Source organism: Heptranchias perlo, chromosome 20 (assembly GCF_035084215.1).
Source record: "Heptranchias perlo isolate sHepPer1 chromosome 20, sHepPer1.hap1, whole genome shotgun sequence".
NCBI classification, from domain to species: Eukaryota; Metazoa; Chordata; class Chondrichthyes; order Hexanchiformes; family Hexanchidae; genus Heptranchias; species Heptranchias perlo.
Genome location: NC_090344.1, coordinates 14,775,473 through 14,794,592, shown reverse-complemented (window position 1 = coordinate 14,794,592; position 19,120 = coordinate 14,775,473). Strand labels below are relative to the sequence as shown.

Genomic DNA, 19,120 nt, shown 5'->3' with positions numbered 1-19,120 from the left:
GATACATTGCACTCGGTCCCTTCATCTAAGTCGTTGATATAGATTGTAAATAGCTGAGGCCCAAGCACTGATCTTCACGACACCCCACTAGTTACAACCTGCCAACCCGAAAATGACCTCTTTATTCCGACTTTCTGTTTTCTGTACGTCAAACAATCCCCAATCCATCCTAATATATTACCCACAATCCCATGAGCTCTAATCTTGTTTAACAAACTTTTGTGTGGCATCTAGTCGAATGCCTTTTGAAAATCCAAATATTCTATATTCACTGGTTCTCCCTTATCTACCCTGCTATCTACACCCTCAAAACCTCGAATTGAGTTGTCAAACATGAATTCCCTTTCATAAAACCGTGTTCCATGTGCCTAACCATATTATGATTTTCTAAGTGCCCTGTTACCACGTCCCTAGTAATAGATTCTCGCAATTTCCCTACTACTATTGTCAGGCTAAATTCCCTGTAGTTCCCTGTTTTCTCTCTCCCTCCTTTCTTGAATAGCGGGGTTACATTTGGTACCTCCCAATCCATGGGGACCTTTCCAGAATCATGGGAACTCTGGAAGATAAAACCAATACATCCACTGTCTCGGCAGCCACTTCTTTTAAAACCATAGGATGTCGGCCATCAGGGCCAATGAATTTGTCAGCTTTTAGTCCCATTAATTTCTCCAGTACTTTTTCTTTACTAATCTTAATTGCTTTAGGTTCCTTACTCTCATTAGACAATTGGTACCCCATTATTTCCGATATGTTCTTGTGTCTTCTACTGTGAAGACAGATACAAAATATTTGTTTAACGTCTCTACCATTTCCTTATTCGCCATTATAAATTCTCCTGTCTCTGTCTCCAAGGGACCCATGTTTACTTACGCTAATCTCTTCCTTTATACATACTTGTAGAAGCTCTAAAAATCCATTTTTATATTTCTTGCTGGTTTACCCTCATTCTATTTTCTCCCATTTTAGCAATTTCTTGGTCATCCTTTGCTGATTTCTAAAAACCCTCCGAATCCTCAGGCTTACTATTCTTTTTGGCAACATTGTAAGCCTCTTTGAACCTAATTCTATCATTAATTTCTCCAGTTAACCAAGGTTGCACCACTTTTCCGGTGGAGTTTTTAATCCTCAAGGGAATGTAATTTTGTTGAGGAATAATGAATTATTTATTTAAATGTTCGCCATTGCTTATCTACCATCATATTGTTAATCTAATTTCCCAAACTACCTTAGCCAACTCACCCCTCATAACTACTCTATTGGGTTTTTAAAAAAATTATGACCCGAGCTTCGGACTTAACGACATCACTCTCAAACTCAATATGCAATTCTATAATATTATGATCATTCTTCCCCAGAGGATCATTTACTATAAGATTACTAATTAACCCTGTCTCATTACACAATACTCGATCTAAAATAGCCTGTTCCCTTGTTGGTTCCTCGACATATTGTTCCAGAAAACTGTCTCGAATGCATTCCATCAACATAAAACAGGTTACCTTGAGTTGCTAACATGATGTCAGCACGATGGGATGACTGATGACTTGAAGACAAGGCCAGATCTGCCAGGTGAATTAGATGTTTGCTGCAAACAAGGAGAATTAATGAAACCAAGACTTCCCTGCAGAGCAAGGAGTTGGAAAGAAAGATGCTGGGCATTGAGAGGCGAAGGATTTTGTAACTAGCAGGATGAATAGACAAAAGGATCTCAACTCCCTGCTTCTTTTCTATACTGATAAATATCGACAAAAATCTCATCTCCGTGCTTCTTTCAGATAATGAATGTCTGAATGCTCAAGAGATCACTGATCCAAGCCAATTATCTCCACTCGCACTCTCCTTCCAATCTTGCACACGTTGCTTAGCTTTGAAATTGTGCACTTTTTCACATTGGGATTCAATTTGAAGAAAACGATGCTGTGATCAGCTAGTACTGTTCATGAAATGGATTACAAGAAGATACATAAAAGGCTAATGATAACAGTGACTGTTCAGACACTGTCAGCGACAGTTAAAGATTGGCAACATTTAAAGTGTCAGGCAGCAGATCTTTTCCAAATCATGACAGAAATGGCAAGAAAACTACATGCAGACTTTGAGGAGCGGCACGATTTTCGAACAGGAGGCATTTTACAGAAGGCAAGAAAGTGCATTGTGTATCGCTCTTATGGGTTGTAAAATTGAAGAATGAGGGGCTGCTGGCTATTCAGGCAGTTTTCATTCAAGCAAGCAGACCAACGCTGCCTTTCCGACTTGTCACTTTGAAACTCACGTCACTTTCGCCCCAGACAAGTTGCTCGCACAAAATGGAATTTACTGTTAGAACATGAAAGATTTGTTCAGACAACGACAGCACCAAGTGCGGGTAGGCAGTTACACTACTTTATCTCCAGCTTCCTCTGATCCTCCAGATGCCAGTGAAATAGATGTTCAAAGCAAATACTGCGACTTAACGAAAAAAAACCTTAACTGGAAAGCAGGAGAGGGGAAGAATGATGCTGGGCATTGAGAGACGATGGATTTTGCAGATACCTGGATAAATAGGCACAACGACCTCATCTCCCTGCTTCTTCGGATACTGAATATCTTAATGCTAAAGAGATGTTATCACTGCCCCAGGCCCATTATCTCCAGTCGCATCTCCCACCAATCTTGCCTATGTTGCTTCGCTGTGAAATTGCGCAATTTTTCACACTGGGATTCCATTTGATGAAAACATTGCTGTGATCAGCAAGTGTTGTTAAGGAGATGGAGCACAAGGAGATACATAAAAACCTAATGATATCACTGCCTCTTCGGACAGCGTGAGCTACAGTTAAAGCTGGGCAATATTTAAAGTGTCAGGCAGCAGGTCTTTTCCAAATCTTGACACAAATGGCAAGAAATCTTCACGCAGACATTGATCAGCGTCATGACTTTAAAAAAGCCGGCATTTTATACCGGCATTCCACACTCTGGACCTTGACCCTTCCCCTGGGATTCTCACTATGAACAGGTGGGTTTTGTTTTGAGAAAGGATGTCCCAGCTCTCCACCTTTAAAGGGACAAGGACAGGACCAGATGGGCTGAATGGCACTGCTTTATGACATCACTGCAGTGCCGAATAATCCTGCTCAGTATGGTCGGTGAGTGTTTGATTGGACAGCGTAGAGGGTGTGGAGGGAGCTTTACTCTGTGCTGTCCCTGCCATTAGAGTGTTTGATGGGACAAGGCGAGGGAGCTTTACTCTGTATCTAACCCGTGCTGTCCCTGCCTTGAGAGGGTTTGATGCGACAGTGTAGAGGGAGCATGACTCTGTGTCTAACCTGTGCTGTAGTTATCCTGGGTGTGTTTGATAGGGCAGTGCTGAGGGAGCTTTACTCTGTATCTAACCCGTGCTGTACCTGCCCCAGGAGTGTTTGATGGGACAATGTAGAGGTAACTTTATTTTGTATCTAACCCGAGCTGTACCTGCCCCTGGGAGGGTTTGATGGTACAGTGTGGAGGGAGCTTTACTCTGTATGTAACCCGTGCTGTACCTGCCCTGGGAGTGTTTGATGGTACAGTATAGAGGGTCTTTAGTCTGTATCTAACCCGTGCTGTACCAGACTGGAGAGTGTTGACACTGGGTGCTCGCCTCGATGAGAACAACATTTAACCCGAAGATGATAAGATAAACCCATCTGCTCCTCCCCTGTCCACAGACCTTGGGAGACATTGAGTGTCCCTAACACATTTTGACAATGCCCAAAATCAAATTTTGATCACCTCCCTCAGATCTCCCCTTACCGTTCTTTGTTCTATGAAAAGAGTCCCAGTTTCTCCAGTCTCTCCTCATAACTAAAGTCTCTCGTCACTGGTAGCATTTCAGTGAATCTCTTCTGCACCCTCTCCATGGCCTTGACATCTTCCCTAGTGTAAGGTCCCCAAAACTTGAGAAAATATTCTAACCGCAGCCTAACCAATAACTTGTACAGGTTTACATGGCCTCTCTCCTTTTGTGCTCGATACCCCTATTTGTAAAACCGAGGATCACGTGTATTTTTTCAACCACTTTATCAACTTGACCTCCCACTTTTAAAGGTTTGTGTATCTGAACACTTCGCAGGTTTTCGAGATATTAACATAACATGGCTAAAATACATTGACATTAAATGTCTGATATAATGTGTATTATGGGAAAGAGAAGTTTAATCTGAGTTAGAAACTCAAACAGGCGCTTGACTGCAGGCAGGTCGCCATGGAAACACTAATCAGCCATTCCATTCCACAGAATCGGCTAGTTGGAATCTCTAATCCGATAAGGGGAAGGAACAGGAATTCGTCTGTTATTAGCCATAATGTAAACCTAAACCAGAGTGAGCAATATAGTAGATTAGATTGTAATGTGTAATGCTTATTTAATGAATATGAAATTTTATCTCCTGATGTCAAGTAGCATACAGGATAAGATAAGGCAGAAAAGGAAAGCTCATGTCAGACACCGAGAGCTCAATAATACAGAAAGCCAAGAGGAGTATAAAAAGTGCAAGGGTGAAATTAAAAAGGAAATTAGGAAACCAAAGAGAGAGCATCAAAAAATATTGACAAATAAAATCAAGGAAAATCCAAAGATATTTTATAAATACATTAAGAGCAAGAGGAAAACGAAGGAAAGAGTAGGGCCTTTTAGAGACCAAAAAAGGTACCTATATGTGGAGGCGGATGATGTAGGTCTGGTTCTTAATGAATACTTTGCTTCCATCTTCACAAAAGAGAGGGATGGTGCAGACGTTGTAGTTAAGGAGAAGGAGTGTGAAATATTGGATGTGATAAACTTAGTGAGAGAAGCAGCCTGAAGGGGTTCAGCATCTTTGAAAGTAGATAAATCACCAGGGCCGGATGAAATGTATCACAGGGTGTTAAAAGAAGCAATGGAGGAAATAGCGGAGGCTCCGACCATCATTTTCCAATTCTCAGTGGATACAGGTGTGGTGCTGGAGGATTGGAGGACTGCTAATGTTGTACTATTGTTTAAAATGGGAGCGAGGGATAGACCGAGTAATTACAGGCCAGTTAGTCTAACTTCGGTGGTGGGCAAGTTTGGGAATCAATTCTGAGGGACATGATAAACCATCACTTAGAAAGGCACGGAGTAATCAAGGACAGTCAGCGTGGATTTGTTATGGGAAGGTCGTGTCTGACTAACTTGATTGAATTTTTTGAGGAGGTAACAAGGAGAGTCGATGAGGGTAATGCATTTGAAGTAGTCTACATGGATTTTAGCAAGAGTTTTGACAAGAATGCACATGGCAGAGTGGTCAAAAAAGTACAATCTCATGGGATCTTAGGGAGAGTTGCAATTTGGATCCAAAATTGGCTCAGTGGCAGGAAGAAAAGGGTAATGATGGAGGGGTGTTTTTTTGACTGGAAGGCTGTTTCCAGTGGGGTTCTGCAGAGCTCAGTACTGGGCCCCGTGCTTTTTGTGATGTATATTAATGATTTGGACTTAAATGTAGGGGGCTTGATCAAGAAGTTTGCAGATGATACAAAATTGGCCGTATGGTTGATAATGAGGAGGAAGCTGTAGAGTGCAGGAAGATATCAATGGACTGGTCAGGTGGGCATAAAAGTGGTAAATGGAATTCAATCCGGAGAAGTGTGAGGTAATGCATTTGGGTCCGGCAAATAAGGCAAGGGAATACACAATAAATGGGAGGATACTGAACGGTGTAGAAGAAGTGAGGGACCTTGGAATGTAAGTCCACAGATCCCTGAAGGTGGAAGGACAGGTTGATAAGGTGGTTAACACGGCATATTGTATACTTTCCTTTATTAGCCACGGCATAGAATATAAGACCAGGGAGGTTATGCTGGAACTGTATAAAACAATGTTTTTTTCTAAAACGTGAGTACTGTGTACAGTTCTGGTCACCACAATACAGGAAGGGTGTAATTGCACGAGAGAGGATACAGAGGAGATTTACGAGGATGTTGCCAGGACTGGATAATTTTAGCTATGAAGAAAGATTGATAGGCTGGGATTGTTCTCTTTGAAACAGAGGATGCTGAGGAGTGATTTAATTGAGGTGTACACATTTATATATGACCTAGATAGAGTTGATAGGAAGGACCGATTTCCCTTAGCAGAGAGTTCAATAAACAAGGGGCAGGGCATAGACTTAAAGTGATTGGTAGAAGGATTATTGAGGAGCTGAGGAAAACATTTTTCACCCAGAGGGTCGTAGGTGTCTGGAACTCACTGCCTGAAAGGGTGGTAGAGGCAGAAACCCTCAACTCATTTAAAAGGTACCCGGATATGCACCTGAAGTGCCGTGACCTACAAGGCTGTGGACCAAGTGCTGGAAAGTGGAATTAGGCTGGGTGGCTCATTTTCGGCTGGCGCGGACACGATGGACTGAATGGCCTCCTTCTGTGCTGTAAATTTTCTATGATTCTATGATTCCAATTAACACTAAGCAGGGTAGTTTAGGGGTCATGAGAACACTACTGAAGAAAAGTAACTGCTGGGAACCAAGCAATGTGTCCTTGTAAACCACAGATTAGGGAAGTTCCAGCTTCAGTAACAGATGGATCACAACAGTGTATAAAAGTGAGGGGATACTGATGTAAGGGGCAGTTGGGACTAGAGACACCGGAGATCAAGCTCAGGGAGTCCGTGGTTCCATCCAGAGGGCTGATCTCGTCTACACGGGGGATTTGCATGTTTACTCTGGAACGGTAGAGGCAAGAGAATTTGCTCATATATTTCTTAATGAGGTATTAAAGTTGCTGACTCTCAGACTTGTTCATTAATAAGACAATGCATTAGTTAGAACCTTCCATCCCTAAGTCTCTCTGCTCCTCTACTTTTAAACTTTGACCATTTAGTTTACATTTCATCTCATTTTTCTTCCTCTCAAAATGCATAACGTCACATTTCTCTCCATTAAATTTCACCTGGCCCATTTACTAACCCGTGGACGTCACAATGAAGTCACTGACTCCTCTTCACAGTTGCCCTGGTGCCAATTTTGGCGTCAACTAGAGATTTTCACCTTGTGTCCCACATACCCAAGCTGAGATCATTCTCTATATTGAGAAGAGCAATGGTCCCAACACTAACCCTGGGGGACAGCACTGTTTACATCCCTCCAGTCTGGAGAACATCCATTAACCACTACTCTCTGTATTCTGCCCTTTACACAACTTCCTGTACACACTGCCTCATTCCTTTTAATACGGTAAGTATTAATTTTATCAACAAGCCTCCTGTCCGGCATCTTACCAAACACCCTTTCACAATCACTGTTCACAACATCCACAACATTCCCTTTATCAGTGGACTTGAGTTATCTCAAATGATCCATGTTGGCTGTTCTTAATTAAAATGTTTTTCCAACAAATGTTGAAATGTTTGCTCCACCTCATCTGGATTGATCTGTTTCAAGACGCAACAGAAAGGTCGAGTTGTCTCCTGGAGTTTAAGATAAATTAGGTTTTAAATATTATGTTTCAGACGATGACGGACATCTGGGTTTAGACCCTCCCATTCGGTGCCACAAGTCCCACCCCTCACACACTCCGATTGGCTGGAGGACCAACTCACCCTCTCACCCCTCCAGTCAATTTCCGCTCCTCCTATTGGTCCGGAACTCTCCTTAATCACCAGGGCCGGGATTAGTGGTGAGACTGACATCCTGAGGTGCAGTTCGAAAATAAACAGTAATTGAACCCGTCAGTTGCAACATTTAATAAAACGAAATTAATAAAAGTTACCGTAAAAAATATTTTCTGGAGTTCACCAAAGTGGTGGAGTGTCTGCGCTGTGTGTTTGTGCCGGTTTCAATGGCACGAAGAGCTGGGGTTTCAGTTTATTTTATTTCCCTTAGTCCAAACGCGCTCTCCCTGCTTCCAATGTCTTTGCTTCACGGCCAGATATTAAGATCATCAATGGCGGCTGTATCACCCAGCATGCAGCGCGGTACAGATTGTGCCCTATCTGAATCAGTGGAGCACAGCTCGCAGCCGCAGTCTGACTCATTATCGGGCAGTGAGTCCTGAGCATGCGCAGTCAGTGGAGGCTGCGGGAGGAGCGCGTTCGGTGCAGGTGAGAGGATCGGAGCAAGAGGATCAATAAACCCCGGGGCCCGGGTCCGGGCTCAGGCCCAGGCTCAGGCTTCACAAACCCCGAGTGCGGCCCCAGACCCGAATATAAAACAGTGAACATTATCCCCCCTCACTACCCGCCGGTTTCCGGTTTCTCCCGTTTCGCTCCGGACCAACTCTCAACAAAAGGCCGCGGCCCCGCGCATGCGCGGTGTAAACTGGGAATTCTCAGGGAGCGTCTATAAATGAAGGAGAAATGGTGATCAGTCAGGGAGCGTCTGTAAATGAAGGAGAAATGGTGATCGGTCAGGGAGAGTCAGTAAATGAAGGAGAAATGGTGATCGGTCAGGGAGCGTGTGTAAATGAAGGGGAAATGGTGATCGGTCAGGGAGCGTCTGTAAATGAAGGAGAAATGGTGATCGGTCAGGGAGCGTGTGTAAATGAAGGGGAAATGGTGATCGGTCAGGGAGCGTCTGTAAATGAAGGAGAAATGGTGATCGGTCAGGGAGCGTGTGTAAATGAAGGGGAAATGGTGATCTCTATATCTTTTGTCATCCAGGGAGCTCCAGCTTTGGAGGCCATTCGATTCCTCCTCGTGGGAATCGGTCCACTCTCAACCCAAAGCAACTCCTCCTTGAAGGCCTCCCATTGTTCAATTACTGTTTTGTTGCCAATTTTTGATTCCAATTCACCTGGACAAGATCCCTTTTTAACTCATGAAATTCGCCCTCCTCCAGTTAAGAATTTTCACATTTGACTGTCCCTTGTCCTTTTCCATTACTATTCTAAACCTAATGAGATTATGATCGCTGCTGCCCCACTGAAACATGCTCCACCTGCCCCACTTCATTCTCCACACCGAGCCCACTGCTGTACTCACACTCACTCTCTCACACTCACTCTCTCACACTCACTCTCTCACACTCACTCTCTCACACTCACTCTCACATTCCTCTCTCACCCTTTCATTCATGGTTTAGGGCTACTGAAAGATGATGCGATGGGTTTGGATTTCAGCACAGCGAGGAGGGAGAGTTTGTGGGCTGGGGATTTACAGCTTTGAGGAATGAGAGAGGAAATAATGTTCCATAGAAAGTAGAGTTATCTGATCTGAATTTCTATCCTGTACTTACATTGATAACTTTTATAAACTCCTTTTACAGGGTATTAGAAGGGGAGGATTTGCAGAGGGAAATTCAAACCAAAGATCACGTCAAGACCTGATAGAGTCACTCAATTCATCAGGACCTGAATATCATCGGCCCTTGAATGTGGAAGGAGAAATGTTTGTCTGTTCTATCCGTGGGAGAAGATTTCAAACAGCAGTGTGAGTGGAAAATCATCGAGACACACACACCCGAGTGAGAGTGTTCCAGTGCACTGACTGTGGAAAGAGCTTTAACCAGTTACACAGACAGAAAAAATATCACACCATTCACAGCGGGGAGAAACCGTACACGTGTTCTGTGTGTGGACGAGGCTTCAACTGATCGTCCAACCTGGAGAGACACAAGGACACCCGGACCACGGAGAAACCGTGGAAATGTGGGGACTGTGGGAAGGGATTCAATTACCCGTCACAGCTGGAAATGCATGGACACAATCACACTGGGGAGAGGCCGTTCACCTGCTCCGTGTGTGGGAAGGGATTCACTCGGTCATCCACCCTGCTGAGACACCAGCGAACTCACTCTGATGAGAGACCTTTTAAATGTTCTGACTGTGAGAAGAGCTTTAAAAGCAAAAGTATTCTGCTGACACACCAACGCACTCACACTGGGGAGAGGCCGTTCAACTGCTCCTTGTGTGAGAAGAGATTTACTCGGTCATCACATCTGCTGACACACCAGCGAGTTCACTCTGATGAGAGACCTTTTAAATGTTCTGACTGTGAGAAGAGGTTTAAAAGCAAAATTGATCTGATGAGACACCAACATAGCCACACTGGGGAGAGGCCGTTCACCTGCTCCGTGTGTGGGAAAGGATTCACTCAGTCATCCACCCTGCTGAAACACCAGCGAGTTCACACTGGGGAGAGACCGTTCTCCTGCTCAGTGTGTAAGAAGAGATTCACTCGATCATCACACCTTCTGTCACACCAGCGAGTTCAGTCTGATGAGAGACCTTTTAAATGTTCCAACTGTGAGAAGAGGTTTAAAAGCAAAATTGATCTGATGAAACACCAACGTACCCATACTGGGGAGAGGCCGTTCACCTGCTCCGTGTGTGGGAAGGGATTCACTCAGTCATCCCACCTGCTGAAACACCAGCGAGTTCACACTGGGGAGAGGCCATTCACCTGCTCCGTGTGTAAGAAGAGATTCACTCGGTCATCCCTCCTTCTGTCACACCAGCGAGTTCACACTGGGGAGAAACCGTTAAATGTTCTGACTGTGAGAAAAGATTTAAAATCAGAAATGATCTCCTGAAACACCAACACACTCACACTGGGGAGAGACTGTTCACCTGCTCCGTGTGCGGGAAGGGATTCACTCATTCATCCCACCTTCTGAGACATCAACTTGTTCACACTATTGAGTGACCTTTTAACTCAGTGACTGTGAGAAGAGCTTTAAAAGCAGAAATGAACTGCTGACACATCAACACATGCCCATTGAGGAGAGACTGTTCACCTGCTCCTTGTGTGGGAAGGGATTCACTCAGTCATCACACGTGCTGAGACACCAGCGAGTTCACATATGACTGCAGGGGTTTGATTCTGCTGTTAATCACATCCAGGACTGAACCATGTTCATTCTGACAGTTGGGGTTTGTTTCTTCTGATGTTAATAACCCCTATAACTGAGCTGGAGTTTAATATCCTGGATATCTGTTAAATAAATCAGCTTTGTTGTAAACACCTTGTTGTAAATTTTGGTCTTTCCCACCTGAGTGTTTAGCATCACCTGACTGGAGCTCAGAAAGGACAATCTGGGGGGAGGATCGTCCGGTGGGAACAGAACTTCAGCCTGGACACAGTCCTTCAGGGCCACACTGAGAGGGGCAAACGGCACTTTGGTCTTTCTCGTCTCCCTTCTCTGACAGCAAAGTCACTGTATGACATCCAGTCTGAAAATGACTGTGGTAATTATTCTATGAAGATTTCACCTGTTTGAGTGACAGTCCTGAGTCTACCATTTAAGGCAAGCGTTAACTCATTTAAAATAAACCCGTTAAAAATAAATGAGTTGAAGTCTGAATTGAAGTAGCAGAGGGAGGAGTTCACAGGAGCCTGTTAACTGCTGGTACAATTATTCAACAGTCATTCGATCTCCAGATAAAGAAGGACCTGCAGTGTGTTTCCAGAATTCATGGTTTTATTGATGTGTGCGTGTTAGACACCAGGATCACTAAAAATACACAACCCTGACCATCCACAGGGTGGGGGCGATCCCGACAGTTACTCTGGGATCACTCCCACTGCGGAACTCCACCACTGACCCTGCTGAACGTTGCAGGCTCAGGGAGTGGGGCCTCCAGGAGTGGACTGCAAGATAGCTGACAAATATATGCTGAGGTACCAGAGGAATCCTTACTAAGGAACCGTCTGGGATTTTACCTGTCAGTGTGGGTCTAGCGGTGAATGATTCCTGAGTCCCCAAACTGTCTTACATTTAACCCAGATCAGATCAGGATGAATTCAGTTTACCGGAGAATTGGGTCAAATATCACCCACAATCGAGGGAGACACATGCAGCCATTAGAGAAGCTCAGAGATCTTTGGAAAAGAAAATGGTGCACAATTCTGAGAATAATAGCAAATGTTTTTTCAGCTACGTCAGGAGTCAGAAGACCATTAAAGATACTTTAGGGCCACTGAAAGACAGTTCAGGACAGATTCCCGGGCAATGGCAGAGCTGTTAAATGACTATTTCACATCAGCCTGCACACCTGTGGATGAGGCTCAGATTCCAGCTGTGGGATGTGCTGTCAACAATAACATCATAAATATTAAAATAGAATGGGATGTCACTTTGGATAAAATATGAACTCTCAAAATGCATTGTGCTCCAGGTCCAGATGATATTCACCCACGGGTGTTTAAAGAGATGGGACGGGTGCTCTGTGAGCCCCTTGCCTGTATCTTCAACAGCTCAATAGAGTCAAGGATTGTTCCCTGAGATTGGAAGGTAGCTCACGTAGTTCCCATTTTCATTAAAGGGGACAAATCAGAGCCGGGGTATGACAGGCCCATCAGTGTGACCTCGATCTGAGGGAAGATGCTTGAAGGGATCCTAAGAGATGCTGTTTATGATCACGGGGAAAGAGAAGGAGCCATTAGAGATACTCAACACGGCTTCTGGGAAAGAAAATGCTGTCTTACAAACTTGCTTGAGTTTTTTGAAGAAGTTGCTGGGTCAGTGGATGAGGGTAATCCGGTTCACATTGTCTATCTCAGGGGTGTCAAACTCATTTCCTATGGTGAACCTGACCCGATATCCTGGCACTTGGCCTGGACCACATTCAGCAAAAGTTATTAAACTGGAAACAGATGAAGATGAACTATATTGTTACTTACGTACATTTCGATGTTGTTTACTGCTACTGCTGCTCCTGATAGCTGATCTTCTTTCCCGGAAGCCGTGTTGAGTATCTCTAATGGTCCCTTCTGTTTCCTCGTGATCATAAACAGAATCTCTTAGGATCCCTTCAAGCCTCTTAGCTTGAACTATTGCACCAACATTTGGAGTAAATGACTGGGCTGAGGCCTGTCTTGGATAAAAACATGAGGACCACTTGTCATTACAGAACTGTGTGCCCCAAACACTAACCGTGGAAGTGAATTCCACAGACTGCCTACTCCCTATGTAAAGAAGTTTCTCTTGACTACTGCTCTAAAACAGATAGCAGAGGTTAATTGTAGCGACTCACACTGTATAAGGTGGAAAGTGATGCTCCACAAGGATTGGTTCTGGGACCACTGTTCACAATTCACATAAACAATTTGGTCTCGGGAATCGGAAGTACAATTTCAAAATTAACAGATGACACTAGATTGGCGGATGGGGTGGAGTTTACATAATATTGATGAAGTTTGCGACCAAATACAAAATACATCAATAAACTTGTAAAATGGGTGTATAATTGGCCAATGAATTTTAATGCCGATGACAGTGAAATGGAGCATCCTGGTAGCAAGAATTTGGAAATTGTGCCCTGTATACCCAAGTCCAAGTCATTAATGTATATCAAGAAAAGCAGTGGTCCCAGCACCGACCCCTGGGGAACACCACAGTATACCTCCCTCCTTTCTGAAAAACAACCATTCATCACTACACTCTGTTTGCTGTTATTTAGCCAATTCTGTATCAATGCTGCTACTGCCACCCCTTTATTCCATGGGCTTCAATCTTAATGACAAGCCCATTACGTGGCACTTTATCTAACGCCTTTTGGAAGTCCATACACACCACATCAACTGCATTTCCCTCATCGACCCTCTCTGTTACCTTATCAAAAAACTGTATCAAGTTAGTTAAACACAATTTGCCTTTAACAAATCCGTGCTGGCTTTCCCTAATCCTTGTCCAAGTGGCTGCGAATTCTATCCCGGATTATCGTTGCTAGAACTTTCCCCACTACCGAGGTTAAACTGACTGGTCAGTAGCTGCTGGGTTTTATCTTTCACCCTTTCTTGAACAAGGGTGTAACATTTGCAATTCTCCAGTCCTCTGGCATCACCCCCATATCTAAGGATGTTTGGAAGATTATGGCCAGTACCTCTGCAATTTCCACCGTTACTTCCCTCAGAAACCTAGGATGCATCCCATCCGGACCAGGTTACGTATCTACTTTAAGTACAGCCAGCCTTTCAAGTACCTCCTCTTTATGAATTTTTAGCCAATCCAGTATCTCAACTACATCTTCCTTTACTGACACTCTGGCAGCATCTTCTTGGTAAAGACAGATGCAAAGTATTTATTTAGTACCTCCGTCATGCCCACTGCCTCCTGCTGCTGTTTCCTCAGTATAACACGGGCCAGTGACGCAATGGATAACACATCTGACTACGGATGAGAAGACTGTAGGTTTGACTCCTACCTGGCTCTGAATTTTTTTCAACTTGTGCATTATTTTATGGCCTTCAATACCTTGCAAGCTGTCCTACTTGGTGGTGCTGCCTGGCTCCATACCTGGTAAGTGCCATCTCAGTGCAGCAAGCAGTGCATCAGTGTCATAATCTGAGGGTCCTGAATTCAAACTTCAGAGAAGGCATCAGGGATTACGAAGCTTTTTTTCCATCTCTCACCTCATCTTTCCATCTTTGCTGCAGAGCAAAATCAAGAACTTTTGCTGACTGCAGCACATCAAAAGATGTGCTGCCCCTTGACCTCTCTGTACAAAAACACACAGTGAGGTTTAGGAAGTTCATGGGCTATGGACTCACTGACAACGCTCTTGTTTCTGTATAATTGCAGCAAGACAATCGGTGAGTGGAGAATATAATCAACGATCCCACTACTTCTCACATGCTAAGTGAGCGCTCTACCAGTTGAGCTAATTCCTCGTTTGCTGTTTGTAAATCGCCCTTCACAGTTCCCGCCTCACACTCGCCTCCAAGCTGCTCCACGACCAGCAGAGAAATCTTGCCTTGGGTTGCCGCTCCTTGAATATATTAAAAATTTGCTAAAATCGGTGTTATCGAGCATCAGCAAGTGAGGAACAGCAGAACGGGAAGCCACAGTAATCATGAATGATGCTGAGAAGAGTCCGAGCCTGCGGAAGGAAGACGAGGTCACCGGAAAGCAACAGCCGCCCGAGCTTGAGGGAGCAGCGTGAGCCCTGACTGACTGACTGATCGAAGACCTTTTTACATGAAATTGAGGGTGATTTGAAATGTTGCTGCTCAAAGGCACTCCCTGCTGGTGAGCAGAGGGAAATGCTCGAGTGAAACAGCGATGCTCGGGCAGACACAGAAAGCTTTAAGGTTTGAGAAAGCAAAAGAGGCGTCCTGTGCGTTCATGGCAACATGTTAATCTGTAAGTTGCCTGTAAAGTTAAGAGAGCGACCTTGAACTAATTGCTGCTTATTGCAAAAGTACGCGTACTCTTTTGAGCCGGAATTGAACAAATGATGGAAGGATGACTGTCTTATTTTCCACAACAGTCTTGTTGCTCGACCAGCTGAGTTATCAAAGGAAAGAGGCAAAAATGGATTCCAGTGCTCATGACTGAGGCTGACTCGGTACCTGCTCATACCGCAGTGCTGTGGGAGTGGGAGCTGCTCCGTGTTCTCCACAGCCTGGGCCAGTGACACAATGAATAATGCGACTGATTATTGATCTGGACATTGTGGGTTCAAGTTTACGGAGGGTGTAAAGTGGAAGGCCGGGCCTGGAGAGCATTGGAATAGTCGAGTCTGGAGGTAAACAAAGGCACGGATGAGGGTTTCAGCAGCAGAACTTCATTCTGGCAGTTGGGATTTGTTTCTGATGATGTTAATAACCGCTGTAACTGCCCCTGGGGGACACCACTGTTTACATCCCCACAGTCTGAAAAACATCCATTAACCACCACTCTGCCCTTTCTCCAACTTCCCATCCACACTGACCCACTCCCTTTAATACCGTGAGCTTGAATCTGATCAACAAGCCTCCTGTCCGGCATCTTCTCAAACACTTTTTAACAATCCATCTTCACAACCTCCATTGCATTTTATCCCCACACTGTGTTATTCCCTCCAATAATCCCTGCTGTCTGTCCTGAATTAATCCATTTCATTCCCAATGTTGAAATCTTTGCTCCACCCACTCGGTTCCATCGGTTTTTCGCCACAACACAAAGGGCCAGTTTTCCCCAAGAGTTTCACACCAATCAGCTTTCAAAATGAGGCAGACTTTCAGCCAATGAGGGAGATCCGGGCTCAGCCCCGCCCACTCGGTGCCGCAAGTCCCGCCCCTCACACACTCCCATTGGTTGGAGGACCAACCGCCCGCTCGGTCCTCCAGTCCCTGTCCGCTCTTCCTATTGGTCCGGAGTTCCCGTCAATCACCCGGGCAGTGTGAGCTGAGCATGCGCGGCGGGCGGGGAGTGAGGCCGAGATCGTGTCCGCAACAGGTGAGAGATGGGCGGGGGGAGCGGGTTAATAAACCCCGGGGGAGGGGGCGGGGGCTTCACAAACCCCGAGTGCGGCCCCGGGCCCGAATATCAAACAGTGAACATTCTCCTCTCTCTCTCTACACTCCGGGGGCTCCGGTTTAGATCAGACCCGAAACTCGACAAACTGCCCGCGGCCTCCGAGCATGCGCAGAGTCAGCGTCAAACCTCGTGACTCATCGAATCAGGGAGCGTCTGTAAATGAAGGAGAAATGGTGATTGGTCAGGGAGCATCTGAAAATGAAGGAGAAACAGTGATCGGTCAGAGAGCGTCTGTAAATAAAGGACAATAGTGATCGGTCAGGGAGCAACTCCAACCCCCTTGCAATAAATTCTAACTTTCCATTTGCCTTCCTGGTTGCTTGCTGTACCAGCAAGTTAACTTTGTGTTTTTTGTACGAGGGCACCTTAATTTCTCTGAACACGAACATTTAATATTTTCTCACCATTTAAAAAGTATTCTGTTTTTCTATTCTTCCTACCAAAGTGAATAACCTCACATTTCCCCACATAATTCTCTAGCTACAACCTACTTGCCCACTCACTTAACCTGTCTATATCCCTTTCCAGACTCTTTGTGTTCTCCTCACAGCTTACTTTCCCACCTAGCTTGATATCATCAGCAAACTTGGATACATTACACTCAGTTCCATCATCTAAGTCATTGATATATATTGTAAATAGCTGAGGCCCAAGCACTGATCCTTGCGGCACCCCACTGGTTACATGTCTAGTTAATTAATATATCTCAAAAAGACTCATGGTCCAAATACCAACGCCTGTGGAACATCACTGTATACTTCCTTCCAGTCTGTGAAACAATGATTCACCACTGTTCTCCACATTGTCTGGCAGCAAATTTTGTATCCATGCTCCCATGGGCTTCAATTTTACTAACAGTTCCATTTGGTGGTACTTTACCAAACGCCTTTTAAATGTCCGTGTACACAACATCGAGTGCACTACCCTCATCAACCCTCTCCGTTATTTCTTTGAAGAACTCAATCAAATTAGACAGACATGATTTAACTTTTAACAAATCTATATTGACTGTCATTGATTAACCCACGTTCTTCCAAGTGAGAATTAATTTTGTCCAGGATTCTGGCCTCTAGAAGTTTCCCACCACCGACGTTCGGCTGACTGGCCTGTAATTGCCGGGTTTATCCCTCTCCCACATTTATGAACAGGGGTGTGACACTTGCAATCCTCCAGTCCTCAGACACCACTCCCATATCCAAGGAGGATTGGAAGATTGTGGTCAGAGCCTCCGCTATCTACACCCTTACTTCCCTCAGTAATCTCGGAGGCGAGCCATCTGGACCGAAAGACTTTTTTACTTTGAGCACTGCCAATCTTTTAAGTACCTCCTCTTTATCTATTTTTATTGTCTCCAATATCACTACTACCTCCTCCTTTACTGTACAATGGCAGAATCCTCTTCTCTGGTGAAGACGGATGTAAAGTACTCATTTAGTGCCTCAGCCATGCCCTCTGCCTCCACAAGAAGATCTCCTTTTTTGTCCCAAATCGACCCCACCCTTCCTCTGACTCCCCCTTTACTATTTATATGTTTATAAAAGACTTTTGGATTCCCTTTTATGTTAACCACCAATCTATTCTCATAATCTCTCTTTGCACCTCTTATTCCCTTTTTTAGATCTCCTCTGTACTTTGTTCAGCTTGGTTCTCTACTGTATTATGAACCTTAAATTTGTCATAAGCCTCCTCTTTCTGTTTCATTTTAATCTCTATCTCTTTGGTCATCCAGGGAGCTCTAGCTTTGGATGCCCTTCCTTTCTCTCCCGTGGGGATCTGTCTGCTCTGTACCTGAACCAACTCCTCCTTCAAGGCCTCCCATTGTTCAATTACTGTTTTGTTGCCAATTTTTGATTCCAATCCACCTGGACAAGATCCCTTTTTAACTCACTGGAATTAGCCCTCCTCCAGTTAAGTATTTTCACATTTGTTTGTTCCTTTTCCTTTTCCGTAACTATTCTAAACCTAATGAGATTATGATCACTGCTGCCCCATTGAAACATGCTCCACCTGCCCCACTTCATTCTCCACACCGAGCCCACTGCTGTACTCACATTCACTCTCTCACATTCACTCTCTCACATTCACTCTCTCACGCTCTCTCACCCTTTCACTCATGGTTTAGGACCACTGAAAGATGATGCAATGGGTTTGGATTTCAGCACAGGGAGGATGGAGAGTGTGTGGGACGGGTATTTATAGCTTTGGGGGAACAAGAGAGGAAAGAATATTCCATAGCAACTGGATTAGCCTGTTCTGAATTTGCATCCTGTACTTTCAGTGATGACTTTTGTAAATTCATTTTACAGGGTATTGGAAGGGGAGGATGTGCAGACGGGAAACTCAAACCAAAGACCACGTCAAGATCTGACAGAGTCACTCGATTCATTAGGACCTGAATATCATCGGCCTTTGAATGTGGAAGGAGAAATGTTCGTCTGTTCTATCTCTGGGAGAAGATTTCAAACATCACTGTGAAAGGAAAAGCACCGAGACACACACACCCGAGTGAGAGTGTTCCAGTGCACTGACTGTGGAAAGAGCTTTAACCAGTTACACAGCCTGAAAAAACACCGCACCATTCAGAGCGGGGAGAAACCGTACACGTGTTCTGTGTGTGGACGAGGCTTCAACTGATCGTCCAACCTGGAGAGACACAAGGACACCCGGACCACGGAGAAACCGTGGAAATGTGGGGACTGTGGGAAGGGATTCAATTACCCGTCAGAGCTGGAAACTCATTGACGCAGTCACACTGGGGAGAGGCGGTTCTCCTGCTCCGTGTGTGAGAAGAGATTCACTCGGTCATCCAACCTGCTGATACAGCGAGTTCATTCCGATAATAGACCTTTCAAATGTTCTGTCTTTGAGAAGAGGTTTAAAAGCAAATGTAATCTGCTGACACACCAACGCAC

General features: G+C 44.7%; 1 protein-coding gene across 1 annotated transcript in view; it reads right to left on the bottom strand.

Moving 5' to 3' along the window:
- Positions 1 to 19,120, bottom strand: part of LOC137335935 (zinc finger protein 271-like) — a 61,850-nt gene that overhangs the window by 35,835 nt on the left and 6,895 nt on the right. The window contains exon 4 of the mRNA XM_068001446.1: positions 1,503 to 1,588. Coding sequence (XP_067857547.1) covers positions 1,503 to 1,588 — 86 coding nt within the window. The remainder of the gene's footprint in view (positions 1 to 1,502; positions 1,589 to 19,120) is intronic.